This window comes from Pinus tabuliformis, chromosome 7, assembly GCF_031772625.1.
Source record: "Pinus tabuliformis cultivar Carrire ecotype Pingquan chromosome 7, CPIR1, whole genome shotgun sequence".
NCBI classification, from domain to species: domain Eukaryota; kingdom Viridiplantae; phylum Streptophyta; class Pinopsida; order Pinales; family Pinaceae; genus Pinus; species Pinus tabuliformis.
This window is the reverse complement of record NC_142293.1, coordinates 2,078,489,009-2,078,514,845: the sequence shown is the minus strand read 5'-3', so window position 1 is coordinate 2,078,514,845 and position 25,837 is coordinate 2,078,489,009. Positions and strand designations below refer to the sequence as shown.

The window sequence follows — 25,837 nt, the reverse complement described above, 5'->3', positions numbered from 1 at the left end:
GATGTCCTATGAAAGGGACACATCCCTGTGCTTCCCTCGTAAATATATATATCTTTCAGTACCCTGACAAACTCTGACTTAAAAAATTATGTCCCTCTACCTGAGCCTGCACAAACAAATCATAGGCAACTTGGTATCTATGTTATCAGAGCATTGATAATATAGAAGAACGAAACAGTCAATGGATGAATAGGTTAGTTGTAGCTCATATACAAGGCAGGTAGATTTTATTGCAGCATGTTTACATATCATGGGCTATAGCAATTACTTCTGAATCTTGCCATCATTCTTTTACCTTTGGGCATATCTCATTGGTTATTTCAGTTTTTTTACAGCCTTATGATTTTGTGCTAATGTTCTCGTGTACTGATTTTTGTGTGCAGTGGATTGTGAGTGAAAAAATGCAATTATTTTCTCAATCCTATTCTATATGTTTAACTCCCAAGTCATCTCTTTTCTCCTCTGTTGCATCACCTGAAGTATCACAGAAGGATTCAAATCCAGTTTCACCTGTGGAGGGTACAGTTGCTAGTGAAGGCGAGGAAATTGTTGAGCCTGTCAGTCAAAATCAGGAGCCTAAGGATAGTGCACAAACACAGAAGGAATCAAATCCAGTTTCACCTGTGGAGGGTACAGTGGCTAGTAAAGGCAATGAAACTGTTGAGCCCATCAGTCAAAATCAGGAGAAGCCTAAGAAAACTGCACAAATAAAAGAGTCAGGTTCAGAATCAGAAATGTCATCAGATGATGAAAAAGAAATTTCAACAGAGGATTTAATTCGACTTGTTCAGGAGAAAGAGGATTTATTGAAGAAAAAACACAATGAGATTAAGGTGATGCAGGAGAAGGTTCTTCGGAGTTATGCAGAAGTAGAGAATGTCATGGATAGGGCAAGGCGTGAGGCAGAAAGTACAAAAAAGTTTGCAATACAGGTGTTCTTTCATTCAACCCATAGGGAGCTTGTGAATGTTGAGTGCAATATTTTAGAATCACATTTAATCATTCTTGTTGAATTTCTTGTATTTTTATCTGTGAGCTATATACTATTTGAAAGCTTTTAGATGTTGTCAACTAAGAGCTAATTACAGTTCTTCTGTAATTCTAATATATAATTTATTGCAGAGTTTTGCCAAGAGCCTCTTAGATGTTGCTGATAACTTGTCAAGAGCATCATCTGTTGTTAAAGAAAGCTTTAGCAAGATAGACCCTTCCCAAGATTCAAGTGGAGCAGCGCCACTACTGAAAACACTTTTGGAAGGGGTGGCGATGACTGAAAAGCATCTTTCAGATGTAATTCAAATAATTTCTTCTGTAACTTGGTTTTGTTTTCAAACTTGATATGCATTATTAATTTTTGAACCGTGTAGCAACCTACTTGTCCTCCCCACTTTTGTTGTTTACTGTTCAGCATAATTTAAATTTGAGCTTTGAGGGTCTTACATTTGAGAATCTGAATCTAACATTGTTTATATGGATTTCAGGTGTTTAAAAAACACGGAGTTGAAAGGTTTGATCCAATAAATGAAGAGTTTGATCCTCATATGCACATGGCAGTATTTCAAGTTCAAGATGCTAGTAAGCAGCCTGGCAGCGTGGCTGTGGTTTTGAAGGTAGGATTTATTCACACATCCCTTGTTGCTTTGTTTATAATGTAAGCAATTGCATATTAACTAACCAAAACTCTTTCCAATCTAATCAATATGAATTGCTAATATTGATAATGAATGCAAGCATAGTTGGTCACTTGTAACCTGGAGGGGACGTCATCACATGTTGACAGATAGTGGACCTACTAGGTTGTTGGGACTTGTTATCCATAGCCATTGTTGTATTCTCTTACAACTTCTGTAACATATATCAATAATTCCCTTGGTCTTAAATATGGGCACATGCTGCATGCATGACAAGTGCCAGACATGCAAGGTAGCAGAATTGGTTGGTTGCTTAGGCATATATAAAGTCCTGTACTGGCAAATTTATTATTTTCTTGTTGCACTGGATCTAGACTACCCAGAATTTCACTACTTAGAATTTAGAAAATTTAGTAAACAAATTTACAAAGCCTATGGGAGATTTGCAATGTAAGCTCAGTATACCTAGAGCCATGTGAGCAATTCTGCAACAACAGTTTGAAACTACCAAGTGTCAGTCACAGTTCAAAACCAGTACACATAGACTTTGCAGGTTGATGGAAATCTGTAGCAATTGTAATGTGCCTGTTACCCACCAAAATGGGTAACCCTATAGGAGAAAACATTTCTCCTACAATGAAAGCCAGCCAGCCAACAACTCTTGATATTCACTTCTTGATGATGATATGTCATGTGCCTCCGCCATCTGCATCAACCACATACTGCTTACCATCTGACATTTTCTCTTGAATGAAGGAGAGCTGCCATTTAAAAAGTGTTTTGATTATTTTGCAATAGGGTGCTTATACTTGTTTGTTTTGGGCAATTAGTATGGATAAGGGGGTGATCTGGAAGATTGAATGATCTTGACTGTAAATCTGTTCTCTCGCCTTTCTAGGGGGTTAATCTTTAGCCCAAGTCCAGTGGGATCGGTTGAACTCAAATTTTCAAAGTTCCAGGGAAACGGAAGTAACAATTTTTTCAACAAATATCGAATCACATATCAGCAGTCCATGTGTAATGGTTATCCCATTTTGCAAGTTATGTAATGTAAATGATCTTAGTTAAGCCTTGAGTCTATGTAACAACCTAGGTAAGCCTATAATCTTGATGATGAATTCCATCCTAGGAGGTTTTTTAACCTTGCTGATTACCTGTGTTTCTAGACACGGCTAATCATAAGAGTTTTCTCCCTCCATCTTAAACCCCAAAGCTAGAGTGAAATTTATCGTCAAATTATTAGGTGAGTCCTAGTGTTTTTAGTCGAGTCCGATGTAAAAATGGCTTGGGAATAATTTAAGCTAGTTGGCTTAATTATTTTATTACAAATCATTTGGTTTACTAGATCATATTGTGTCGCAGATGGGTTATGTGTCTTGAGGGTCTAAGTCAAATGTGTATTCCCTCTTTGAGTCTTGTAAATGTAAAATCTTATGTATTAGATTGTCGGAAAAATATTAAATCCCTTCATATGTAAATTAATTAATTTTTCTGGCAAAATAAAATTAAATCCTAAGCTAGAAAATTAATTAATTAGAGTCAAACTAAAATTGTCTTATGAAAATAAATTTTCCAAATCGAAAAATTTGTGGGTCTTAAAAGAGTCAATTATTAAAGGTAATATTACATATTTCAAGAAAATTTGGACCCTTGGACCTTGTTGGTTAAGCCAAAGTCCATATTTTGAGGAAATTAGCTCAAGATATTAATTCTGAGCTAATTAAAATGGAATTAAATGATAAATTCGATAATTCCTCAAAAATTAAAATTCAAGGCCAAGATTAAAATATTTTGAAGTGTTTATCAACGACCAAGATTTTTTTGATAGGAATCAAAGAAACTAACTAATAATTTTCCATTTGGAGGATTTATCTATAAATTAGAGAGTCATTTGAGTCTCTAACATCTTGATCTCTGGCTAGAATATTGTTGCTGAAGCATTTTTGTAAACTATTGTTTCGTTGGGAACTATTTTTTCTACTATAATAAAAGACTTTGGGTGCAACTCGAGGTGTTCTTGTTCGTTGATCTGTGGCATGTATTGATTACGGGCTTCCTATGTTGTGCTTTATGTGATTATTTTGAGATAATACATGATGTTTGCAGGTACTCACTCCCTAGTCTCCAAGTTCGCAAACTGTGGACAAGGATCATCTTGCTTAGATCCTTAGTTTTTGTGGACTGAGGCCTGCAATACTGCTGTTTATCTTCAGAACAGGAGTCCTCACAGAGTATTGGGGAATATGGCTCTGGAGGAGGCTTTCACTAGAGAGAAGCCTCATGTGGGACATCTTCGTATCTTTGGATGTCTCTCATATTCTTATATCCCCAAGGAGCAGAGGACGAAGTTGAAACCCATGGCAGAGAAGGGTATCTTTATGGGTTACAACAAGACTTTGAAGGCCTATCGGATCTTCATTCCTTCTAAACAGAGAGTGGTGATTAGGAGGGATGTGATGTTCGAGGAGGAGAGGGCCTATCAGAGAACATGGGAGTATGATGAGAGAGTGTCACATACTTCTCTTCAGTAGGGAGGTCAGGTACAGGGAGCAGGACCTCGGGGTTCTGGATCGCCTGGTATAGGGGGTACTTCAGTGTCATTGACATTTGGGGCACTAGTGGCGAATTCACTGGGCACTTCTTTAGGGATTCCACTAGTACAAAGTTCACATGGCACTTCAACTGACACAGACACAGACACAGGTACCAATATAGGTTCTTCGAGGATAGGTGCTAGTATAGGCACACTAAGGTCAGTTGGCAGGCCTTCAGGTTCACCAGACTGGGGGACAGAGGATGAGGTTCCGTGTGGGGAAGATTCTTCAGGGAAGAGGAGGCCCAAGTGGCTTCAAGACACCTTGAAGGAAGTAGAGTCCGTTGGTCCTCCGAAGAGGCTGAACAATGAGAGTGTGTCACCTGAGTGGTTTTGCAGTTATGTAGCCAAGGCTACCAACATTGTTGACTCTGAGCCTACTAGTTATGAGGAGGCTTCCAGCCAGGAGGTATGGAGAGAGGCTATGGTGGAGGATTATGCCTCTATCATTAAGAACAATATTTGGGAAGTGGTGCCTAGGCTTGAGGGCAAGTCAGTTGTGACTTCCAGGTGGCTATACAAGATCAAGCATGCTGCAGATGGCACAATTGAGAAGTTCAAGGCGAGGTTTGTGGCTAGAGGGTTCTCACAAGTAGAGGGAGTTGACTATGATGAGACCTTCGTTCCCGTAGCTCGGTACACTTCTATTCGGTTCCTTAGTTCTATTGCTGCAGAAATGGGTTGGCAGATCCATCAGATGGATGTGAAGACCACATTTCTAAATGGAATTATAGAGGAGGGTGTGTATGTTGAGCAGCGACAGGGCTATGAGGTACTTGGGCGAGAGACCCATGTATGCTGGTTGAGGCGAGCACTCTACGGACAAGCAAGCTTCGAGAGCTTGGTATTCGAGGATTGATACTTGTAGCAGATGGGTTCCACGAAGAGTGATGCAAATCCGAACCTATACAACATTGTTGTAGGGGATGATACACTCATCCTTGTGCTGTATGTTGATGACTTGTTCATTATTGGCGCAGAGAGACTGATTAGTGGTTGCAAGGAGGATCTTGCTATGGAGTTCCAGATGAAGGACATTGGGTTGATGCATTACTTTTTGGGGCTTGAGGTGCGGTAGGAGGAGAGACATATCTTTCTTGGGCAGGGGTAGTATGCTGTGGATGTGTTGACTCTTGAGTAGATTTCACATGGCAGACTATAGACCCATGTCTACACCTATGATCACCAACTAGAAGAAGCTTCATGCTTCAAATTCTAGTTTGGTGGATCCCACATTGTATAGGCAGCTTATTGGGTCCTTGATGTATTTGGTCAACACTAGGCCAGATATATGCTTTGCAGTGAACACACTTAGCTAGTTCATGGTTGAGCCCAGGAGGGTGCATTGGGTAGCTGCAAAGCACATTCTTCGCTACGTGCAGGGGACTGTTGATTATGGTTTGGACTATAGGCGGGGATATGGAGTGAGGTTGGCAGGTTACACAAATTCAGATTGGGCAGGGTGTGCTTCTGACAGGAAAAGCACTTCAAGGTGTTGCTTCGGATTGGGTTCGGTAGTTGTGTCGTGGTTCAGTCGAAAGCAAAAGTCAGTTGCTTTGAGCTCTTCTGAGGCTGAGTATATGGCTGCTAGCTAGGCTAGTTGTGAGGCCATTTGGCTTTGCAAGTTGTTGTATGGCCTATTTGATCAGGAGTTGTGATCCAGAGCCAAGTGTTACAAATGACCCTTCCAAGACCTTTTACTTTCGTGATGTGTTAAATTGCATTTTTAAAAGAACATTAATGAATACATCTGCATGCTGTAAAGAAGAGGAACATGACAATCATCAGCAACATAAAATAACAAGACGTTGATAATGGAGTTCGTCCAGGAGGGACTACGTCTCCAGGCCTTGGTGTCAAGATGGTGTAGGCCGCTGCATTAAGTGCTGTCAATAGTGATGATGTACATAAGAGGTGATGTCGCTATCATACAAGGAAAATGCCCTCATGCAGGAGTGGCTCCAAGAGATGTTCTGCTACAGGAACTCTCAGTCAAAAGGACTCTTATCAGTATGACACAAACTCATGCATGATGAACATCCCGCCAACATGGCATAAAAGGGATCTCAATGCAAAACATACATGGCAACAACATGAGTATCCCATCAACATAACGACAAACGGATCTCAAACAAAACATGACGAATCATGACAACAAGTACATCCCACAAATGATTCTGCATCACATCAAGCAGGAATCATGAAAACTAACAAGAAACAAGATCCCTCATCAAACATCAAACAGGGATCAATGCAACACAATGCATCGCAAAAAGAAGTACATGAACATACTGCATATACCTCACATCGAGGGGCCATCTGAAGAAAAGGATGTCAAGCTGTTGAGGCTGTTCGTTCCATCGAATCTCATGGAAATGACTGCTCGCACATGAATGCTGACACTTGCATTCCACTTAGAAAAGTGGCCGAAAAATGAAATGAGAAAATGGAAAATCTGAACACACCATCAGATTTTTGGTGTCGAATAGTGTAAAATCGACTATCAAATTTTTGAATTCTGAGAAAGTGAGAATCTGGGGCTCAAGGAATCTTTTAGATTCCCCCTAGATTCCTCAAAGATTCCCTCCTCCGAGTCCTCTGCAAATTTGCTGCTCAGATCAAGAAACTGACTGCGCCATTGGGTTCATGTCGCCGAAAGGTGTAAGATCGACATAAAGTTTGTCCCATTTGGACACTGCAAAAATTTCACCCTCCTGGAAATTTTGCTCCTTCATGGTTCCACTTGCATTAAATTAATTAAAAAATCGTCTCGATTTCCATGCCTGCTCTTGGTTCCTCCATGTTGCCCGAGCGCACTAGTGAAATGAAGGTCAGATTAACCAAAATAAGTCATTTGGCAGGTTGGTAAATAAGGAAATTGGTTATGGGGAGGTCGGGGGATCAAATCCCACCTCCCCAAAATCCGCGTGATTTTTTTTATTGGTTAAGTTTGGGGTGGCGGGTCCATAGTTTTGGGTGGCCCGCCCCCCATTTTAGCTGATGGTTATTGTATGTATGGGAGGTGGCGAGGGCGGCGGGGTTGACAGCTTGCGCCCCCACCTTTAATGGCATGTTATTTGAGTGGCTCCGGGGGTGGCAGGGTAATGGTCACCCGCCCCTTAATAAATTGATTGTTCACGGTGGTTAAGGGAGGCGTGGGGTGGTGGCCCACCACCTCCTTTTTTCTTATATATATATATATATATTTAATTTTTAATAATAAGGAGCCCTTTTCGAAAATTTCAACCAAAGGAGTCAAATTAAACATGCCACAAATTTGCCCGGAATCTGGGCTAGGTTGGTTGAAATCTGGTGGCCGGATTTTGTCCAAATTGCAGCCTCCTTAAGCCTGCCCAGTCAGCAAAAGTCAACCAAAACTTTGACTGCCTCCATCTTCCTCATCCGAACTCGGATTGACGAACCGTTCGCACCACCGCGGTCACGACGACGAGATCTTTAACATGAACATGGTTCGAGTATATTCCAAACACTTTGATTTTTGACCCTTCCTGAGTCCTCTTGGACTTCTACATGTGTCTGGAGCCACCTGGATCAATTCTCCCCACTAAGGAGCTTTTGGTCCTCCAAAATCATGAAAAATAATTTGCAACTTCTTTGTACCTTATTTGCATCACAAGCGTCCTGAAAGGTCTCGCTTCCATCTCCTTCACCTTTGTTCTTCGGAGCCTTAAGCGATGAGCCGACACCTGCAACCTCTGCAACATGTAGTACATTGTTTTGAAAATTACATGCTTGACTTTCATGACCAACTAATGACCCAAGCATCCCATACTTGCCACGAGTTCATAACACATACTCGGTGGTCAAGTTTACATCAAGATGGACACAATACCCCAGCTACGACAACAAGGCCGAAATATCATTGTTGCTTCAACAAGTGATGGAAAACACATCATCACTGCAACACATGATTTACAAAGATAAGGCCAAACATTATTTGCTTTCACAAGTGATGGAAACACGACATCACTTTCACAATTTATCATGCAACACAAACTAAGGCCAGACATCATTGTTGTTGAACAAGTGATGCAAAACACATCATCACTTTTACATTTTAAAATGCAACAAATGATTTACAAAAGCACGACCATGACAAGCTAACATATCTAGAAACCATTTTTCACTTATCAATGTGAATGGGTCATCTCCTTGTGGTGGTTTTCCTTGTCAAACAACTGCTTCATCAGGTTCATGCACCGACACTTTGTCTTTAAGGTGCTGCTCTGGATGGAGCCTCCAACATGTGGCTCTTTGATGGCCACTTCTGTCGCAATGACTGCAATACATCTTCTTCCTCTAGATCTGCTTTACCTGCTGCTGAGAGGGTCTTTCACGCCTCATCCTTTTGTGTGTTGCTATTCTTTTCCAACACTTAGAAAATGTATGGTTATGTAATCCACAAAAGGTACATGTCTTTCGATGCCATGTTTTACGTTCATCATTAAAAACATGATTATAATCGAAATGAACATTCGAATATCGAGAGTGGTTATACCTTTCCTTGCCATCTCTGGTGTAAGTATGGCGATGAGAGCTTGCCTCAGCTCTTTCCTTGCAATGGAAACTACCATGGGATGATGGGGATGTGTTCCCATCATTCTTTTTCCTCGACGATTTCGACGATGTCTCGGAAGAATCTGATACCTCCGAGCATTCTCCTTTGGTGTATCTCAAGCTTGCAAATCGAGGTTTATGCACAACCTCCAATGGTTGAGTTATGCCTTGGCTATTAACACCAAGTTCTTTTTGCTCTTCATGCCTCATCCTGGTAAGGAGCCTCATGTTTGTCCCTGTATTTGGGATCTCCAAATCTCCAACAGAAATCATACTATGTGAAGACGAAATTGAAAGGAAATCAACATCTTTTACCTCCTCTATCAAGTTGGAAAGAACTGATGAGGGCTGCTCATCATCTGTTGTTGGTGGGTCGCTAGCTGTCGGCGCATTCCCCAACTTCCTTTCTGACATACCCAAGTCCTACCTGATGGGGTAATTCTTCTACTTTGATGGGGTTGACAATGCCTTGGCCATTAATGCCCAAGCCTTTCCCTTCATACCCCATTTTCTTCAACAATTTGGAGCCAATTCCTGTGATATGATTTTCAAAAACAGCGAAATCATCATCAGGAAACATACATGAATTTCGAGAACTACTTTTTACCTCACATGGGTCATGCTGTAGCTTTTCCAAGGCCTCGTCCTTTGCATGCAAGTGTCGTAGCAAACTATGTTTCTCCTCGTTCTCTTCATGTAGAAGCGTCTTCAATTCAACGTTCTCTGTTTGAAGATTATGTTTGTTGTGCTTCAGTTCTTCCAGGGCCTCTACCATGGCTCGCAACTGAAGCTACCATTACTCCTTTTCCTCTGTCTCTTTTTGTAGAGTTTCATACATTATTTCCACCCTTTTGGAAATTTTGAGCATGGTCTTGTACATCGCTTTTTCATCTTCTGCCGCTGCATGTCCCATCGTTCACGCTGCAATTCACATCCACGCAAAGACCACTCTGATACCACTTGATCCAGGTCCGGGTGTGACAAAGGACCTTCCAAGACCTTTTACTTTTGTGATGTGTTATGTTGCATTTTAAAAAGAACATTAATGAATACATCTGCATGCCGTAAAGAAGACGAACATGACAATCATCAGCGACATAAAATAACAAGACATTGATAACGGAGTTTGTCCAGGAGGGACTACGTCTTCGGGCCCTGGTGTCAAGATGGTGTAGGCCGCTGCATTAAGTGCTGTCAATAGTGATAATGTACATAAGAGGTGATGTCACTATCATACAAGGAAAATGCCCTCACGCAGAAGTGGCTCCAAGAGATGTTCCGCTACAGGAACTCTCAGTCAAAAGGACTCCTATCAGTATGACACAAACTCATGCATGATGAGCATCCCGCCAACATGGCATAAAAGGGATCTCAATGCAAAACATACATGGCGACAACATGAGTATCCCATCAACATAACGACAAAGGGATCTCAAACAAAACATGACGAATCATGACAACAAGTACATCCCACAAATGATTTCGCATCACATAAAGCAAGAATGATGAAAACAAGCAAGAAACAAGATCACTCATCAAACATCAAACAGGGATCAGTGCAACGCAATGCATTGCAAAAAGAAGTACATGAACATACTGCATATACCTCACATCCAGGGGCTATTTAAAGAAAAGGATGTCAAGCTGCTGAGGCTGTTTGTTCCATCGATCTCATGGTGTTGAATCTCATGGAAATGACTGCTCGCACATGAATGTTGACACCTGCACTCCACTTAGAAAAGTGGTCGAAAAATGAAATGAGCAAATTGAAAATCTGAACACACCATCAGATTTGTGGCGTCAAATAGTGCAAAATTGACTGTCAAATTTCTGAATTCTGAGAAAGTGAGAATCTGGGGCTTGTTAGGATATTCCGACACATAGGAATTGTTAGGATATTCCGACACATAGGAAATAGTTAAGTATAACTTGGTCTAGTGTAGAGTTAGGTAAAGTGTGTTTCTTTACTATGTACATTTTGTAACTTACAATCCGACAGTCACGATATGTAGTGATTCGACGGTTCATTCTCTCCTCGGTATTACCGACACTTGATCCGTGGCTTAACACCCGATTGGTCCATGATCTCTATTTAAAGAGCATGGAGGGTCATTTGTAGGGTAACCGTCCATGAGAGAAGCTTATGTAAATTTTCATTCTTTTATTAATAAATTGCCTGAAGTGGCCGCGTTGGCTCAGGCCGTGGACTGTTTCCCTCTTTGAGGGTTTTAACCACGTCAAAAATACTGGTGTATTGATCTGTGATCTGTTTGTGAGCGGTGTCCTTTGGTGTTCTGTCTGAGGAACTTACCCTGTAAATTCCTACAGGGCTCAAAGAATCTTTTAGATTCTCTCTAGATTCCTCAAAGATTCCCTCTTCCGGGTTCTCTGCAAATCTGTTGCTCAGATCAAGAAACTGACTGCGCCATGGGGTTCGTGTTGCCGAGAGGTGTAAAATCGACATAAAGTTTGTCCCATTTGGACACTGCAAAAATTTCACCCTCCTGGAAATTTTGCTCCTTAATGGTTCCACCTGCATTAAATTAATTAAAAAGTTGTCTCGATTTCCGTGCTTGCTCTTGTTTCCTCCATGCTACCTGGCCGCACTGGTGAAATGAAGGTATATATATATATATATATATATTTTCGGGAGGATTAACCAAAATAAGTTGTTTGGCAAGTTGGTAAATAAGGAAATTGGTTATGGGGAGGTCAGGGGATCAAATCCCACCATCCCAAAATCCTCACAATCTTTTTTTATTGGTTAAGTTTGGGGTGGCGGGTCCATAGTTTTGGATGGCCCGCCCTCCATTTTTGCCGATGGTTATTGTATGTACGAGAGGTGGCGAGGACGACAGGGTTGACAACCCACGCCCCCACCTTTAATGGCATGTTATTTGAGTGGCTCCGGGGGTGGCGGGGTCATGGCGGCCCACCCATTAATAAATTGATTGTTCACGGTGGTTGAGGGAGGCGTTGGGTGGTGGGGGTGGTGGCCCACCACCTCCTTTTTTTATATATATATTTTTAATTTTTAATAATAAGGAGCCCTTTTTGAAAATCTCAAAATTTGACCGAAGGAGTCAAATTAAAGAGGCCACAAATTTGCTCGGAATTTGGCCCAGGTTGGCCGGAATCCAGTGGCTGGATTTTGTCCAAATTGCAGCCTCCTTAATCCTGCCCAATCAGCAAAAGTCAACCAAAACTTTGGCTACCTCTATCTTCCTCATGCAGACTCGGATTGACGAACCGTTCGCACCACCGCGATCACGACGACGAGATCTTTAACATGAACCTGGTTCAAGTATAATCAAAACAATTCGATTTTTGACCCTTCCTGAGTCCTTTTGGACTTTTGCATGTGTCTGGAGCCACCTGGATCAAGTTGAGACCGATAGTTATTCACTGTGATAATCAGAGTTGCATTAAACTCACTGAGAATCTAGTGTTTCATGGCAGGTCAAAACACATTGACATCATATATCATTTCATTAGGGACTATGTTCAGAAGGGGGCAGTGAAGCTGGAGTATATATCAACAAATGAGTAGGTGGCCGATGTTCTCACAAAGTCCTTGCCAAGAGGCAAGCATGTCCATTTCAGGGACAAGATGGGTGTGGTGAGAAACACTTTCCTCGTTAAGAGGGAGTGTTGATTTTGAATGTACCTTGGACAAGTGGTTTCCCATGGGTTAGTCTCTACCTAGGGAAAAGTGTCTAAGATAATTCTTTTCTTAAGTTTGACTTTATAAAGTGAAAGTGACTTTATAAGTGGTAAGTCAATGTTAAATTATAAATTGAAAAGTGATTTTAGACATAAAGTTCAATGTGGGTACTTTATTTAAGGGGTGAGTTAAAACATAGAAACAAAAGGGGGAAAAGAAAAGAGAGACTGCATTCATTTTTCATGAGCAGATTGGAGAAAGGAGGTTGAGAGCTGGAGAAAGTTTTGAAGGAGAAATTTGTTGCAGCACACTGAAGGAGTGATTTCTGGGCAAAGCTGGGCATGGGAATCAAGGCATAGAAGACATCAGAAGGTATAGTACGAACAACATATAACACTGTGAGTTGCACGCTGTTTGAGAGAAGTTTTTTATTTTTTTTGAAAAAAATACGTACAGCCCGTACAGTCAGTATACGTACAATACATATTTTCAGCTTCAAGTGGGCACAAAAATTGAGGCAAAGTGGGCACTGTTTTCAAGGATTTTTGGGTTGAAGAGATAAGTTGTGTTTTGCTGTTTTGTTTTGTCTGCAAATGTATTTTTCCTGACTTGAAAGATAAATAAATTTTAAGAGCTCTCTAACAGGTTTTCCCCGAAGAAGATTGAAGGGGTTTTGCCTGGGTCTATGTTGACCAAAAATCGGTGTGTATTTTTGTGTGTTGCTGGTCTGTTTATGTCCATATTTATTTTAGCATGTGTTGACAGTCCCATGTGTTTTAATCTGAAAATTTCATATTTAGAATTCTATATGTTAGAATGTATGTTTATGGGAAAGGGCATTTAACTGAATGGGAGTGATAAGGTGAACTTAAAACCGGGTTGGGATTGCAAGAAACTTTTTAGTGTTCAAATTTCAACACTCCTCAAGCTAGATATTCCTCAAATTATTAATTTTCTCAAAGTTCAAGTCATTCTAGAGGCTTCTCAATTGGACATCTCACTAAAGGGGGCTGATTCATGTTAAATAACTTTTTTCAGATCACCTTCTAGAGCCTTCTAGGCTGGTTGCTCTAGAAGATACAACTTCCAAGTCATATTAAATATTATTTTGATGAAATGATGTGTTATAAGTGGACTGGGATGATGGATGGCCTCTACCAAGTATCTTTCCATGCATTAAATGTTCCCCAAGTCTTGCATAAAGGCTCAACGACACCTTGGCAAGGGAGTAATCGTCCTTGCAGTGGGTTTAGAATGCCACATATCCTCAACATATGAGAGGAGTTCCATCCAACATGTAAATAATGCCAACATGTCAAAAAATGCCTCCAATTATGTATAACACGTCTCTTGAGTTGTGGATGGTGCCCATGTAGATAAACATGCCTCAAGGAATGTGAACATGCATTGAGAGTATCCTCAATGGAAAGATTATGCATCCAAATGCCTCGTAATGCCAACCTATCACCAACCTTTTCATTGTTGTTGGTCCTTTGACCTTGAAACAAGAAATGCATTGCCACATGTCACCTACACAGCTAGAACGCTATTCACGATGTGTGTTGTAACCTCCTAAGGCGTATACGATGCATGCTCCTTCATAAATCTCTCAATAATTTCCTTGATGATGGGTGCTTCTATGGATGACCATGCTAGTAGAATGTGCTGAGGGTTTGATGGTGCATCAATTGCATAACCTTTGACCATGCTATTAGAATGTGCTAAGGGTCTTATCGTCCATCAAATGTATAACCTTCGCTGTAAGATGAATCTTCATTGTTGATCAAATTAGTTATCATGTTACCCCAAATATCAATGTGAATAAAAAGGTAGAAATCTTCATTACTACACCATCTCAAAGACAATCTTTGATATCACTCATAACATCTAATCTCTGCTATAAGCTGAAAGCCATCATAATAACAAGGCTTGAACTGCTGGAAAGAATAACTCAAAATTCCAATGCATTTCGAGGGGTAACAAGCATTAAATTTGACAAACTACTGTAACTTATACTTTGGATAAAATTTCCCACTTGTATATATTAACTTGAGGATATGTTAAATACTAATGATAAATAAATGACATAAGAATACTGAAAAGTTACTACGAGCAATGTATTAAATGATTCATTAGAACAGACCAATAATTTGAGATATCCGTCATATATTACAATAAGAAAATATAATGATTCGATCAAAATTTGAAATTAAGGATGATACAATGCTCTACAACGAGCATGGTAATTGGGTTGTGTTACCCACCAACTTGTGGGTGTCACCCATAGGAGAAAATTTTCTCCTATATTGTCTTAACTTGCAGCTAGCAGCCCCTTGTAGCTGCTCGATAGCTTGATGTGCCACCATCTCCACCACTTGAGTCGACTATTATGCGCCCTCGCCCATCTGTTATGATCGTATGTTTTGAAGGTGGGCCTTCCAACCTCGAAGATATGGCTTCAATTATGTAGTTGGGTATTTTTGATTACTTATCCTGGACACTTATGGGCATGGATTAGTGAGGGGATTTGACAAAAAAAATGGGCTTGATCTGTACTCTTGTCCCCTTGTCCAACTTGGTGGTTAACCTTGCATCCTAGTCCCGTGGGATCTCCTCTATTGGCTACTAGCTTTAGGAGTGGCACTACATGGGAATCCTTGATTTTGGTTGCGTGGTCCTGCTTCCCGACACCACATACATCATTCCCCTCCGCTCATTATAACCTCTTTTCACATATTTCCTGTTTGAGTCCACATTTGTCCATTGGGTTCAAAAGCAGTTAGCCTCCCCCTCCCCTTGTCCACACTTTGGGTAGGGCCTGGAATGGTGCCCCAAAGGTTGATGCAACTAAAAAGAAAGTAAAAAGCATAATTTGGCGACTCTCAATAGGAAATGTACCATAAAATGGAAAAGATGGCTAAGACATACAAATTTAGCACGTGGGCAAAAGCCAACATTTTTGAGAATTTAAGGGTATTTTGTTTATTACAAATTCTCTTACTTGATTACTACTTGTGTACATCTTCTTCTATTATCTTAGATCGTTATTATTGTGTGTGTTCAGTACATCAAATAGCAACCAAAACAATAAGATAGTGACACAATGCTTAGGCTTTTAAGCCAGGGCTAAAACCTCTCCTCTTGAGAGGAAAACCCTTTAATCTCTTCTTATAGATGTTTAGTTGACGAATACCAAGACCCTTGACAAAATTGACACAAGATTACCTCCAAGATGTTTGTCAGTATCCTCTGCACTGTTTGGCCTGCAATCCATAGTCTTGATATCACTGTCCTCTTTCAGTTCTTGGTCTCCTTGTTTCTTCGCTGTCTAGTCACAATCCTCGGCTCCTTTCTTCGGCTGCCACAGATCTTCGCTGAGAAATAAGTTGCTTCATTTATGTTACTGCCTTTGAGATAGTCCTTCATGCTCTTTGTTTAAGATAATGATGAGACAACCCACCACTGAGGGCTATATCGAACACAATCACTATATATATATATATGTATATATATACAATCCTTCAATAGTAATGTTCAGACTTCCGAGAGTTATCACTATATAGACCTCCGAGATAGACTTCCGAGAGCTTGATATTACCCTTGATCACTTCACCGAGATATCACTATGTATGCGTACAATCTTCGTTGACTATCATGAATGATCTGAAGACTTTTTCATTGACTCAACGTCACTCCTTATATATATAGATCATCTATGATACATTAGGCCGACATGAGTGCCTTAAAGGTAGGCCGACATATCATCAAGGAGATCATTGTCTTTTTGTAGAGCCAACTTGCACGAGGATAGTGACACTTGTTCTTGGAGTGTAATCTTTTGACCTTATGACTTTTATAATACTTATGATGAGACATAAAACCCTAAAGACATCAAGAAACCCATGATGGAAGGAATACTAATTTTTCTTTTACATAATATTATAATTACAAGTCATAATGAAAACCGAACCTAGTTACATTTCCTTCAACACTCCCTCTTAACTAGGGAGGTATTCATTAAATGGTACATGGCTATTCTCAACACTAAAGAGATCTCATAAGAAGAGTCGGACTAGTAATCCATCTGTATAGCATCATTATAACCAACATTGTCACATAGCAAGGCCTTGACTAACAACTCTATCTCTCAATAGATCAGAGCACAATGTTGGCGAGACCAATGATTATAGACACCTTTATCATTGTCTCTCAAGGTACATACCCACCCGGGTGTTCACTAAGTATGACCTTCTACGACTATTCTTATCTTGGCTTCCCAGGCCTTAAAGAATATCGGTCCTCTTGCCTACTCTTATCTTGGATGCCCTACACATCCTCAAAGAGCATCGGACGCCAGATGATTACCCAATCCTCCATTCTTTCTTCCCAGGTGAAGACAAGAACGTTGTGTCTATCATGTGTCTACATTTCCATTCATGGCCTTCACTAAGACTTACGGCTGTTAGTCTTGGTCTAGTGCATGACACATGAAATGAAAAACACATCTATCACTCCCTTTTAATCAGGAGTGACTCAATCCAGGCTCCCTCTTAATTAGGGATTTGTCAGATCTCCCTCTTAACAAGGGACTCTTCTATACATCAACAACTTCTTCTTCGTGGGTCCTTTAGCTGCTTGATCAACTTCTCTCCTTGATGTCATGAAAATTAGTTGAGCTTCTTCCTTGTAGGGCAACAGTCATCGATCACTTTCCTCCTTAGTTCATCATGTCATTCCTTTCTTCATGGAAAGTGGCCTTCTTCATATCTGGAACCTTCGTCATATGACTACTTCTTTCTCATCATGCTTCTTCCATTCATCACATGAATGCTAGTTGTACTTGTAAGTAGCCTTGCATGAACTTATCCAGATATTATTCAAGAAATCAAAATATCATTAAATCAAATCGTACCTTACTAGGTGGCTCTTCATCATGACATCTTTCTGTAGATATCAACATCCTGCATTCATGTTGACACATCTTCCCAAAGATATATGTTGTCAAGGGTTTCTATCTTTTCCAGACTTCCATCATAGTCTTCATATCTTTTCGGGAGATTTCCTAGTCAACTCTTCTTGGTCTTTGGATGTTGATTGCTTTCATCATGGTTGCATAGCTCACGATCTCTTCCTTTCTCACACATTTCATTCTTCGGGGTTTCTAATCAAAGTTTTGTAATCATAGTTAGCCACCTCATACTTTATATGAGGACATATTATGTTGATTTCATCTAATGTGACTTATGCCTTTCTGCATCCTTTCAGAGGAGGAGATCCTTTTCCCTTGATTTTGCTTCTTAAGATAGAAGTAATGATCCACATTATTTGCAACCATACGAAATGACATTATAAAATTTAAACTTAAGTATGTGTACCTTATTTTAGCATTAGGTCATCTAGGCTCCTTCAAGTAGCTTCCTTGATTGAATGTATGCCGAGATGATAATGCCACAAGAGGACTGATCCTTACACTAGTTGTCCTAATATCACTGTATTGATTGCCCTTCACTGAACCATAGCTCCAATACCATGTTGAGAATTTAAGGGCATTTTGTTTATTACAAATTCTCTTACTTGATTACTACTAGTGTACATGTTCTTTTATTATCTTCGATCCTTATTATTGTGTGTGTTCGGTACATCAAATAGCAACCAAAACAATAAGACAGTGACACAATGTTTAGGCTTTTAAGCCAGGGCTAAAACTCTCCTCTTGAGAGGAAAACCCTTCAATCTCTTCTTATAGATGTTTAGTTGATGAATACCAAGACCCTTGACAAAATTGACACAAGATTACCTCCAAGATGGTTGTCACTATCCTCTGCACTGTTTGGCCTGCAATCCATAATCTTGATATCGCTGTCCTCCTTCAGTTCTCGGTCTCCTTGTTTCTTCGCTGTCTAGTCACAATCCTCATTTCCTTCTTTCTTCGGTTGCCACAGATCTTCGCGGAGAAATAAGTTGCTTCATTTATGTTATTGTCTTTGAGACAGTCCTTCATGCTCTTTGTTTAAGATAATGATGACACAGCCCACCACCGAGGGCTATACTGAACATAGTCACTGTATATATATATACAATCCTTCAATAGTAATGTTCAGACTTCCGAGAGTTATCACTATATAGACCTCCTAGATAGACTTCAGAGAGCTTGATATTGCCCTTGATCACTTCACCAAGATATGTTAAAATTGGCAACTAGGGCCAAACTCCATGTGGGTCATCTTATTTATGGCAGCTGATATTTTTATTGGATCCTCTCATCGAGAGGTGTAGGATTGATCTAAAGATCATCCGATTCTGATAAGTATTTATGAAGTTATGAATTTATTTATGTTATGAATCAAATTGTTAGGTTGGCCAACAACTTGAGTAGGCTCAGAAGCCCAATAGACGTGCCTATTCATTATCCACATTTTAGTATAAATTGGTGAGGACTTGAAGTCATTTAAGACATGTATTCTTGAGGTGATCTCCTCTCCACATCTTGGGTTTTTGGAGAAGGACAGAACTAAAGAATACGCTAGCCTAGAAGGAGCCCTAACCGCAAATGATGCCCTGGCCAATGTATGCTGATCTAACACAGGGACAAGGAGACTCCTTCAACGCAGTCAATGAAGACTCCTTCAACGTAGCAATAGCTACATATATGCAGGCAATGATATAACGCAACAACATATATATATATATATATATATATATATATATATATATATATATATATATATATAGGCAATAATACAACGCAACAAGATATATATATATTCGCAGGCAATGGCAATATATATATATACACAGGCAATGGAGATACAACGCAACTATGGCAATATATATACACAACAATATATTTACACGCTGTAATAGGACACGCTGAAATGGAGATACCTTCCTACGCTGTCAGGAAGTCACCTTCTACGCAGTCATGGAGACAAGCCTTTATACGTAGTCAAAGGAGACTTGCCTTGGACATTCTCCTGCGCAATCACATATAGACAAGACTTCAAATGGACAGTAAGCTGCAGTCTTGTTGACAGTAAACCCTTCTCTGAGATCTCGATCAAAGGAGCAGATCTCGGATGCCATAAATGAAGGTATGATCTCGGATGTCATCTCGGATGGATGAAAAAGGTATGCGTATTAACATACACATTAGTTTATATATATGTGTGTTGATCTGTGCTCCTGCTAGCTTGTATACCCCCAACAGTAATGCATTGATGATCCTAGTGTTTATATGATGAAACTGTCATTATATAAAAGAAGCCCTCAACAAAGTTATCAATAGATCTCATCATTGGAAAGATGCAGCAGTAACAACTTCAAAGGTACAACAAGCATGATCTCAGTAAAGGTGCAGCAGTGATGCAACTGTGATGACATCGATGATATGAGCATGGGCAACATGATGATAAATGAGATCATGGGCAACACCATGATGAATGAGATCATAAGCATGAGCAGCATAATGATGCATGATGATATGAGCATGGGCAACATGATGATGAATGAGATCATGAGCATGGGCAGCTTGATGATGAATAAGACCATGGAAGATGCAGCATGATGAGTAGCATGAAGATGAGAGCAGCTCAGTCATCAAGGTTCAACACATGTGATAGTACAAAAAGGCTTCACACGGTAATGTGCAGCGAATGAACGAGGCAGCGCTATGATAGGTGAAGGAGTCACCTTAGAGAATCAGTTGAAGCAATATGTCTTCAACTGATCTTTGCAGATATCAAAAGTCAAAATGTTGACTTCTATTGTAAATGTACTATCTCTCTCTCTTTTTCTGCTGAACTTTGAAGAACATAAAAGAAGAATTGATCAAGGGTTTCCCCACATTGTGGGGTTTGTCCTTGGTTGGCACCACATCTTGTGTCCTCTTGTCTTGGCTTGTCTTCTGCGATTTATATTTATGTTCTATCTGCAGTTTACTTTAAGCTGATGTGATTGCTAATGTGGAAAAGAAATTGAAATAAATTGCTCTAGCATAGAACATACCTAAAATTAACATGGAATTAGAGTTGAGGTGAAGACAATGCCCAAACAAGAGTGAAAGAGCAATCACCAAAGACAATAGGGACAAGACAAAAGGATCAATGGGTTCCACATCTCTCTTCTAAGTTCACAAAGGGTGAAGTCGAAGCAAAGCATATTATATGAATGGCATAGCAGAAGTTTCTGATGGCCCATCTAAAGATCACTTCATTGGGAAGTTCGGATCTAAGGGTCGAAGGAAAGGCAGGGTGCCTTGGTTGAAATAATTTCGGCCATTATGCGAAGGAGTGTTCGACTGGCAGAGATGCATCACTTGATGATGATGACAATCATTCGAAGGACATCTTCAATGATTAAAGGAATGATAGGTAATACAGGTCATTAAGGACACGACCGACTCTTCAGAGAAAGCAAGGAACCCCAGATCACAAGAAGAACTTGGTGTCCATTTCGGCAGTGGAAGTCAAAGGTTTCATGATGGCACTCATCGATGGAAAGGTACGAATTTCTAAGATGTTTTTGAGTTTTGTGTTGTATCAGATTGGAGGTCCACTGGGAACCATGTTCATTGACACAACACCGAAGGTCTGTGAGTCAGATGGTGGCAGGGATGATTGAATTCAAAAAGAGCATGAAAGTACATGTCTGAAATGTATCGAAATCATATAAGGGGACCATTCCCCTTATGTAGCAGGTCCACAGGTTTGGAACAACCCGAGCAGTTTGAGATTCATGATCGGGAATCTCATGTATACAGGTAGAAGAAAGCCCTCTATGGCTTGAAGCAAAACACCTCGGGCATAGTATGAGAGGATTGATAGCTGTTTGATGAAGCTGAGATTCACTAGGAGGGAAATTGATCCAAACCATTACCCAAAGGTTGTGGATGATAGACCTCTCATACCGACACCTTATGCGGACGAACTATTTCTAATAGGTGCAGACCCTCTCATTTGCAGAAGTAAGAGGGATTTGGATTCCGAACATATGTTTTGCAGTTAGCATGGTGAGCTCATATTTGGTTGAGCCTCACTGGATTGGTGCCAAGAATCTTCTGAGATATCTTCGGGGCACAATCTCTCATGGATTGAGATACACTGCCAGAAACATGAAACCACATGATTATTCGAACGCTGAGTGGGCAGGCAGTGTGGAGGATCACTAGAGCACTTCTTAGTGATGTTTCTCTTTGGATTTTGCATCGATATCATGGATGAGCAGGGAGCAGAAGTCGATTGTTATAAGTACCGCCGAGACCGGATACATAACTACGAGTATGACCTCGTATGAAGTTGCCTGGTTGTGGAAACTCTTCAGTGAGTACACATGATGAATACCACTGTGATTCTCTGTGACAACCAGAGGTGGGATTCGATTATTGAGGAATCCTGTATTCAATGATTGCTCCAGCAGATAGACATCAGATACTGCCTTATCTGGGATATGGTAAGTCGATGAGCAAGGAGGCTCCATCGCACTGAGATGATGTACAGGTCGCTAAACTTTATCAGAACCCCGGGGAAAGATCAAATTTGTGATTTTCCCGAATGACTTGGAGTCGTCGAGAGACCCTTGTAAAAGGGTCCTGCATGTTGCATACATTGAGCTCTGGGAGCTCTGGGGGTTTGCGGTTCTTACTAGAGAAACATATGACCACAGGGTTACTCACCCTCCCCTGGTGGTGCGCACTGGGACAAGATGATTCGCTCTCTTGTGGGACATGATGATTCGCTCTCCTGTGGACAGGATGATTCGCTCTCTTGTGGGAAAAGATGATTCACTCTCTAGTGGGACAAGATGATTCGCTCTCCTGTGTAGCAGGGTGATTAGTTCTCCTGTGAGGTCTGGATGATGTGTTCTCCATGACGATTGTGTAGCAGGATGATTAGTTCTCCTGTGAGGTCTGGATGATGTGTCCTCCATGACGATTGTGTAGCAAGATGATTAGTTCTCCTATGAGGACAAGATTGATTAGTTCTCCTGTCAAGGCATCCTACCCATGCAGTCTGGGACACATTTGAAGTACCTCTCATCTGATCAATGAGCAGGGAAATGAGGATAGGGACCATAGTAGTATCGATGGACGCATCGCTGTATCTACGGTACTATCCCTATGCTAGGATGACCTTCATTGATCTGGGATCAATGATACTGGTTTGGGACTAGTTGTAGGAGTTGTACTCACTATGACGTTGACTTCGGGTCAGTTGAGACTGGCCTGAGACCAGTGGTACATACTTTGAGACTGACTTCGGGTTAGTGGAAGACTGGTCCAGGACCAGTGAGAGTGGTACATACTATGACATTGACTTCGGGTCGGTTGAGACTAATCTGGGACCAGTGATACACTCTCTGAGACCGATGATACTGGTTTGGGACCAGTAGTAGGAGTGGTACCCACTATGACGCTGACTTTGGGTCGGTTGAGACTGGTCTGGGACCAGTGGTACGCACTCTGAGAGTGACTTCGGGTCAGTGGAGAATGGTATGAGACATTCTCGATCAATTCATCTTCTTCATAGTTCAGCAGAGCTAAGCAGAGCAGAGCAGAGCCAGCAGAGCTGAGCAGAGCCAGCAGAGCAGAGCCAACAGAGCTGAGCAGAGCAGAGCAGAGCCAACAGAGCTGAGCAAAGCAGAACAAAGCCAACAGAGCTGAGCAAAGCCAGCAGAGCTAATAGTAGAGCAGAGCTGAGCAGAGCCAACAGAGCTAAGAAGAGCTGAGCAGAGTAGAGCAGAGCCAGCAGAGCTGAGCAGAGTAGAGCAGAGCCAACAGAGCCAGTAGAGCTAAGCAAAGTAGAGCAGAGCCAGTAGAGCTGAGCAGAGTAGAGCAGAGTTGAGCAGAGCCGACAGAACTAAGAGCAGAGCACAGTCTGCAGAGCTGAGCAGAGCCAGGAAGAGCTGAGCAAAGCCAACAGAACTAAGAGCAGAGCAGAGCCTGCAGAGTTGAGCAGAGCCAGGAAGAGCTGAGCAGAGCCAACAAAACTAAGAGCAGAGCAGAGCCTGCAGAGCTGAGCAGAGCCAGCAAGAGCTGAGCAGAGCCAGGAAGAGCTAAGCAGAGCTAAGCAGAGCAGTGCAGGGCACTGATGGCAGAGATAGTACATTCGGACATATGGATTAGCAGATGGAGTTCTCCCTAGTTGAGAGGGAGTGTTGAAATTGGCAACTAGGGCCAAACTCCATGTGGGTCATCTTATTTATGGCAGCTGATATTTTTATTGGATGCCTCTCATCGAGAGGTTTAGGATTGATCTAAAGATCATCCGATTCCGATAATTTATGAAGTTATGAATTTATTTATGTTATAAATCAAATTGTCAAAGTCAGCTAGCAACTTGAATAGGTTCAAAAGCCCAATAGACGTGTCTATTCATCATCCACGTTTTAGTATAAATTGGTGAAGACTTGAAGTCATTTAAGACATGTATTCTTGAGGTGATCTCCTCTCCACATCTTTGGTTTTTGGAGAAGGAGAGAACTAAAGAAAACGCTGGCCTAGAAGGAGCCCTAGCCGCAGATGATGCCCTAGCCAACGTATGCTAATCCAACATAGGGACAAGGAGACTCCTTCAACGCAGTCAATGAAGATCCCTTCAACGCAGTAATAGCTACGTATACGCAGGCAATGATATAACGCAGCAATATATATATATATATGCAGGCAATAATACAACGCAGCAAGATATATATATTCGCAGGCAATGGAAATATATATATACGCAGGCAATGGAGATACAATGCAACTATGGCAATATATATACACAACAATATATTTACACGCTGTAATAGGACACATTGTAATGGAGATACCTTCCTATGCTGTTAGGAAGTCACCTTCTACGTAGTCATGGAGACAAGCCTTTATACGCAGTCAAAGGAGACTTGCCTTGGACATTCTCTTGCTCAATCACAGATAGACAAGACTTCAAATGGACAATAAGCTGCAGTCTTGTTGACAGTAAACCCTTCTCTGAGATCTCGATCAAAGGAGCAGATCTTGGTTGCCATAAATGAAGTTATGATCTCGGATGTCATCTCGGATGGATGAAAAAGGTATGCGTATTAACATATACATCAGTATATATATGTGTGTGTGTGTGTTGATCTGTGCTCCTATACCCCCAGCAGTAATGCATTGATGATCCTAGTGTTTATATGATGAAACTGTCATTATATAAAAGAAGCCCTCAACAAAGTTATCAATAGATCTTATCATTGGAAAGATGCAACGGTAACAATTTCAAAGGTACAACAAGCATGATCTCAGTAAAGGTGCAGCAATGATGCAACTGTGATGACATCGATGATATGAGCATGGGCAGCATGATGATAAATGAGATCATGGGCAGCACCATGATGAATGAGATCATGAGCATGAGCAACATAATGATGCATGATGATATGAGCATGGGCAACATGATGATGAATGAGATCATGAGCATGGGTAGCTTGATGATGAATAAGACCATGGAAGATGCAGCATGATGAGTAGCATGAAGATGAGAGCAGTGCAGTCATCAAGGTTCAACACATGTGACAGTACAACAAGGTGTCACATGGTAATGTGCAGCAAATGAACGAGAGGCAGCACTATGATAGGTGAAGGAGTCACCTTAGAGAATTAGTTGAAGCAATATGTCTTCAACTGATCTCTGCAGATATCAAAAGTCAAAATGTTGACTTCTATTGTAAATGTACTATCTCTCTCTCTTTCTCTGCTGAACTTTGAAGAACATAAAAGAAGAATTGATCAAGGGTTTCCCCACATTGTGGGGTTTGTCCCTGGCTGGCACCACATCTTGTGTCCTCTTGTCTTGGCTTGTCTTCTGCGATTTATATTTATGTTCTATCTGCAGTTTACTTTATGCTGATGTGATTGCTAATGTGGAAAAGAAATTGAAATAAATTGCTCTAGCATAGAACATATCTAAAATTAACAAGATATCGCTGTGTATGCTTACAATCTTCGTTGACTATCATGAATGATCTGAAGACTTGCTCATTGACTCAACGTCACTCATATATATATAGATCATCTATGATACATTAGGCCTACATGAGTGCCTTAAAGGTAGGCCGACATATCATCAAGGAGATCACTGTCTTTTTGTAGAGCCGACTTACACGAGGATGGTGACACTTGTTCTTGGAGCGTAATCTTTTGACCTTATGACTTTTATAATACTTATGATGAGACATAAAATCCTAAAGACATCAAGAATAAGTCTTTGTGAAATTTTTTGTATCTCTACAAACAGAAATCCTACTGCAATTACTGGTTTATCATCTCCTACTTGTTATTTCATTCAACAAGTTATTTAATTATAAACAATGATGAAAAACACTATTGCAGACTACACTGACATACAAATC

The 25,837-nt window shown here is 40.7% G+C and overlaps 1 protein-coding gene across 1 annotated transcript in view; it reads left to right on the top strand.

The window, feature by feature from the left end:
• Nucleotides 1–25,837, top strand: part of LOC149256860 (grpE protein homolog 2, mitochondrial-like) — a 123,690-nt gene that overhangs the window by 43,149 nt on the left and 54,704 nt on the right. Inside the window, exons 2-4 of the mRNA XM_089460904.1 lie at nucleotides 384–932; nucleotides 1,123–1,290; nucleotides 1,482–1,610. Of these exons, the coding sequence (XP_089317030.1) occupies nucleotides 384–932; nucleotides 1,123–1,290; nucleotides 1,482–1,610 (846 nt within the window). The remainder of the gene's footprint in view (nucleotides 1–383; nucleotides 933–1,122; nucleotides 1,291–1,481; nucleotides 1,611–25,837) is intronic.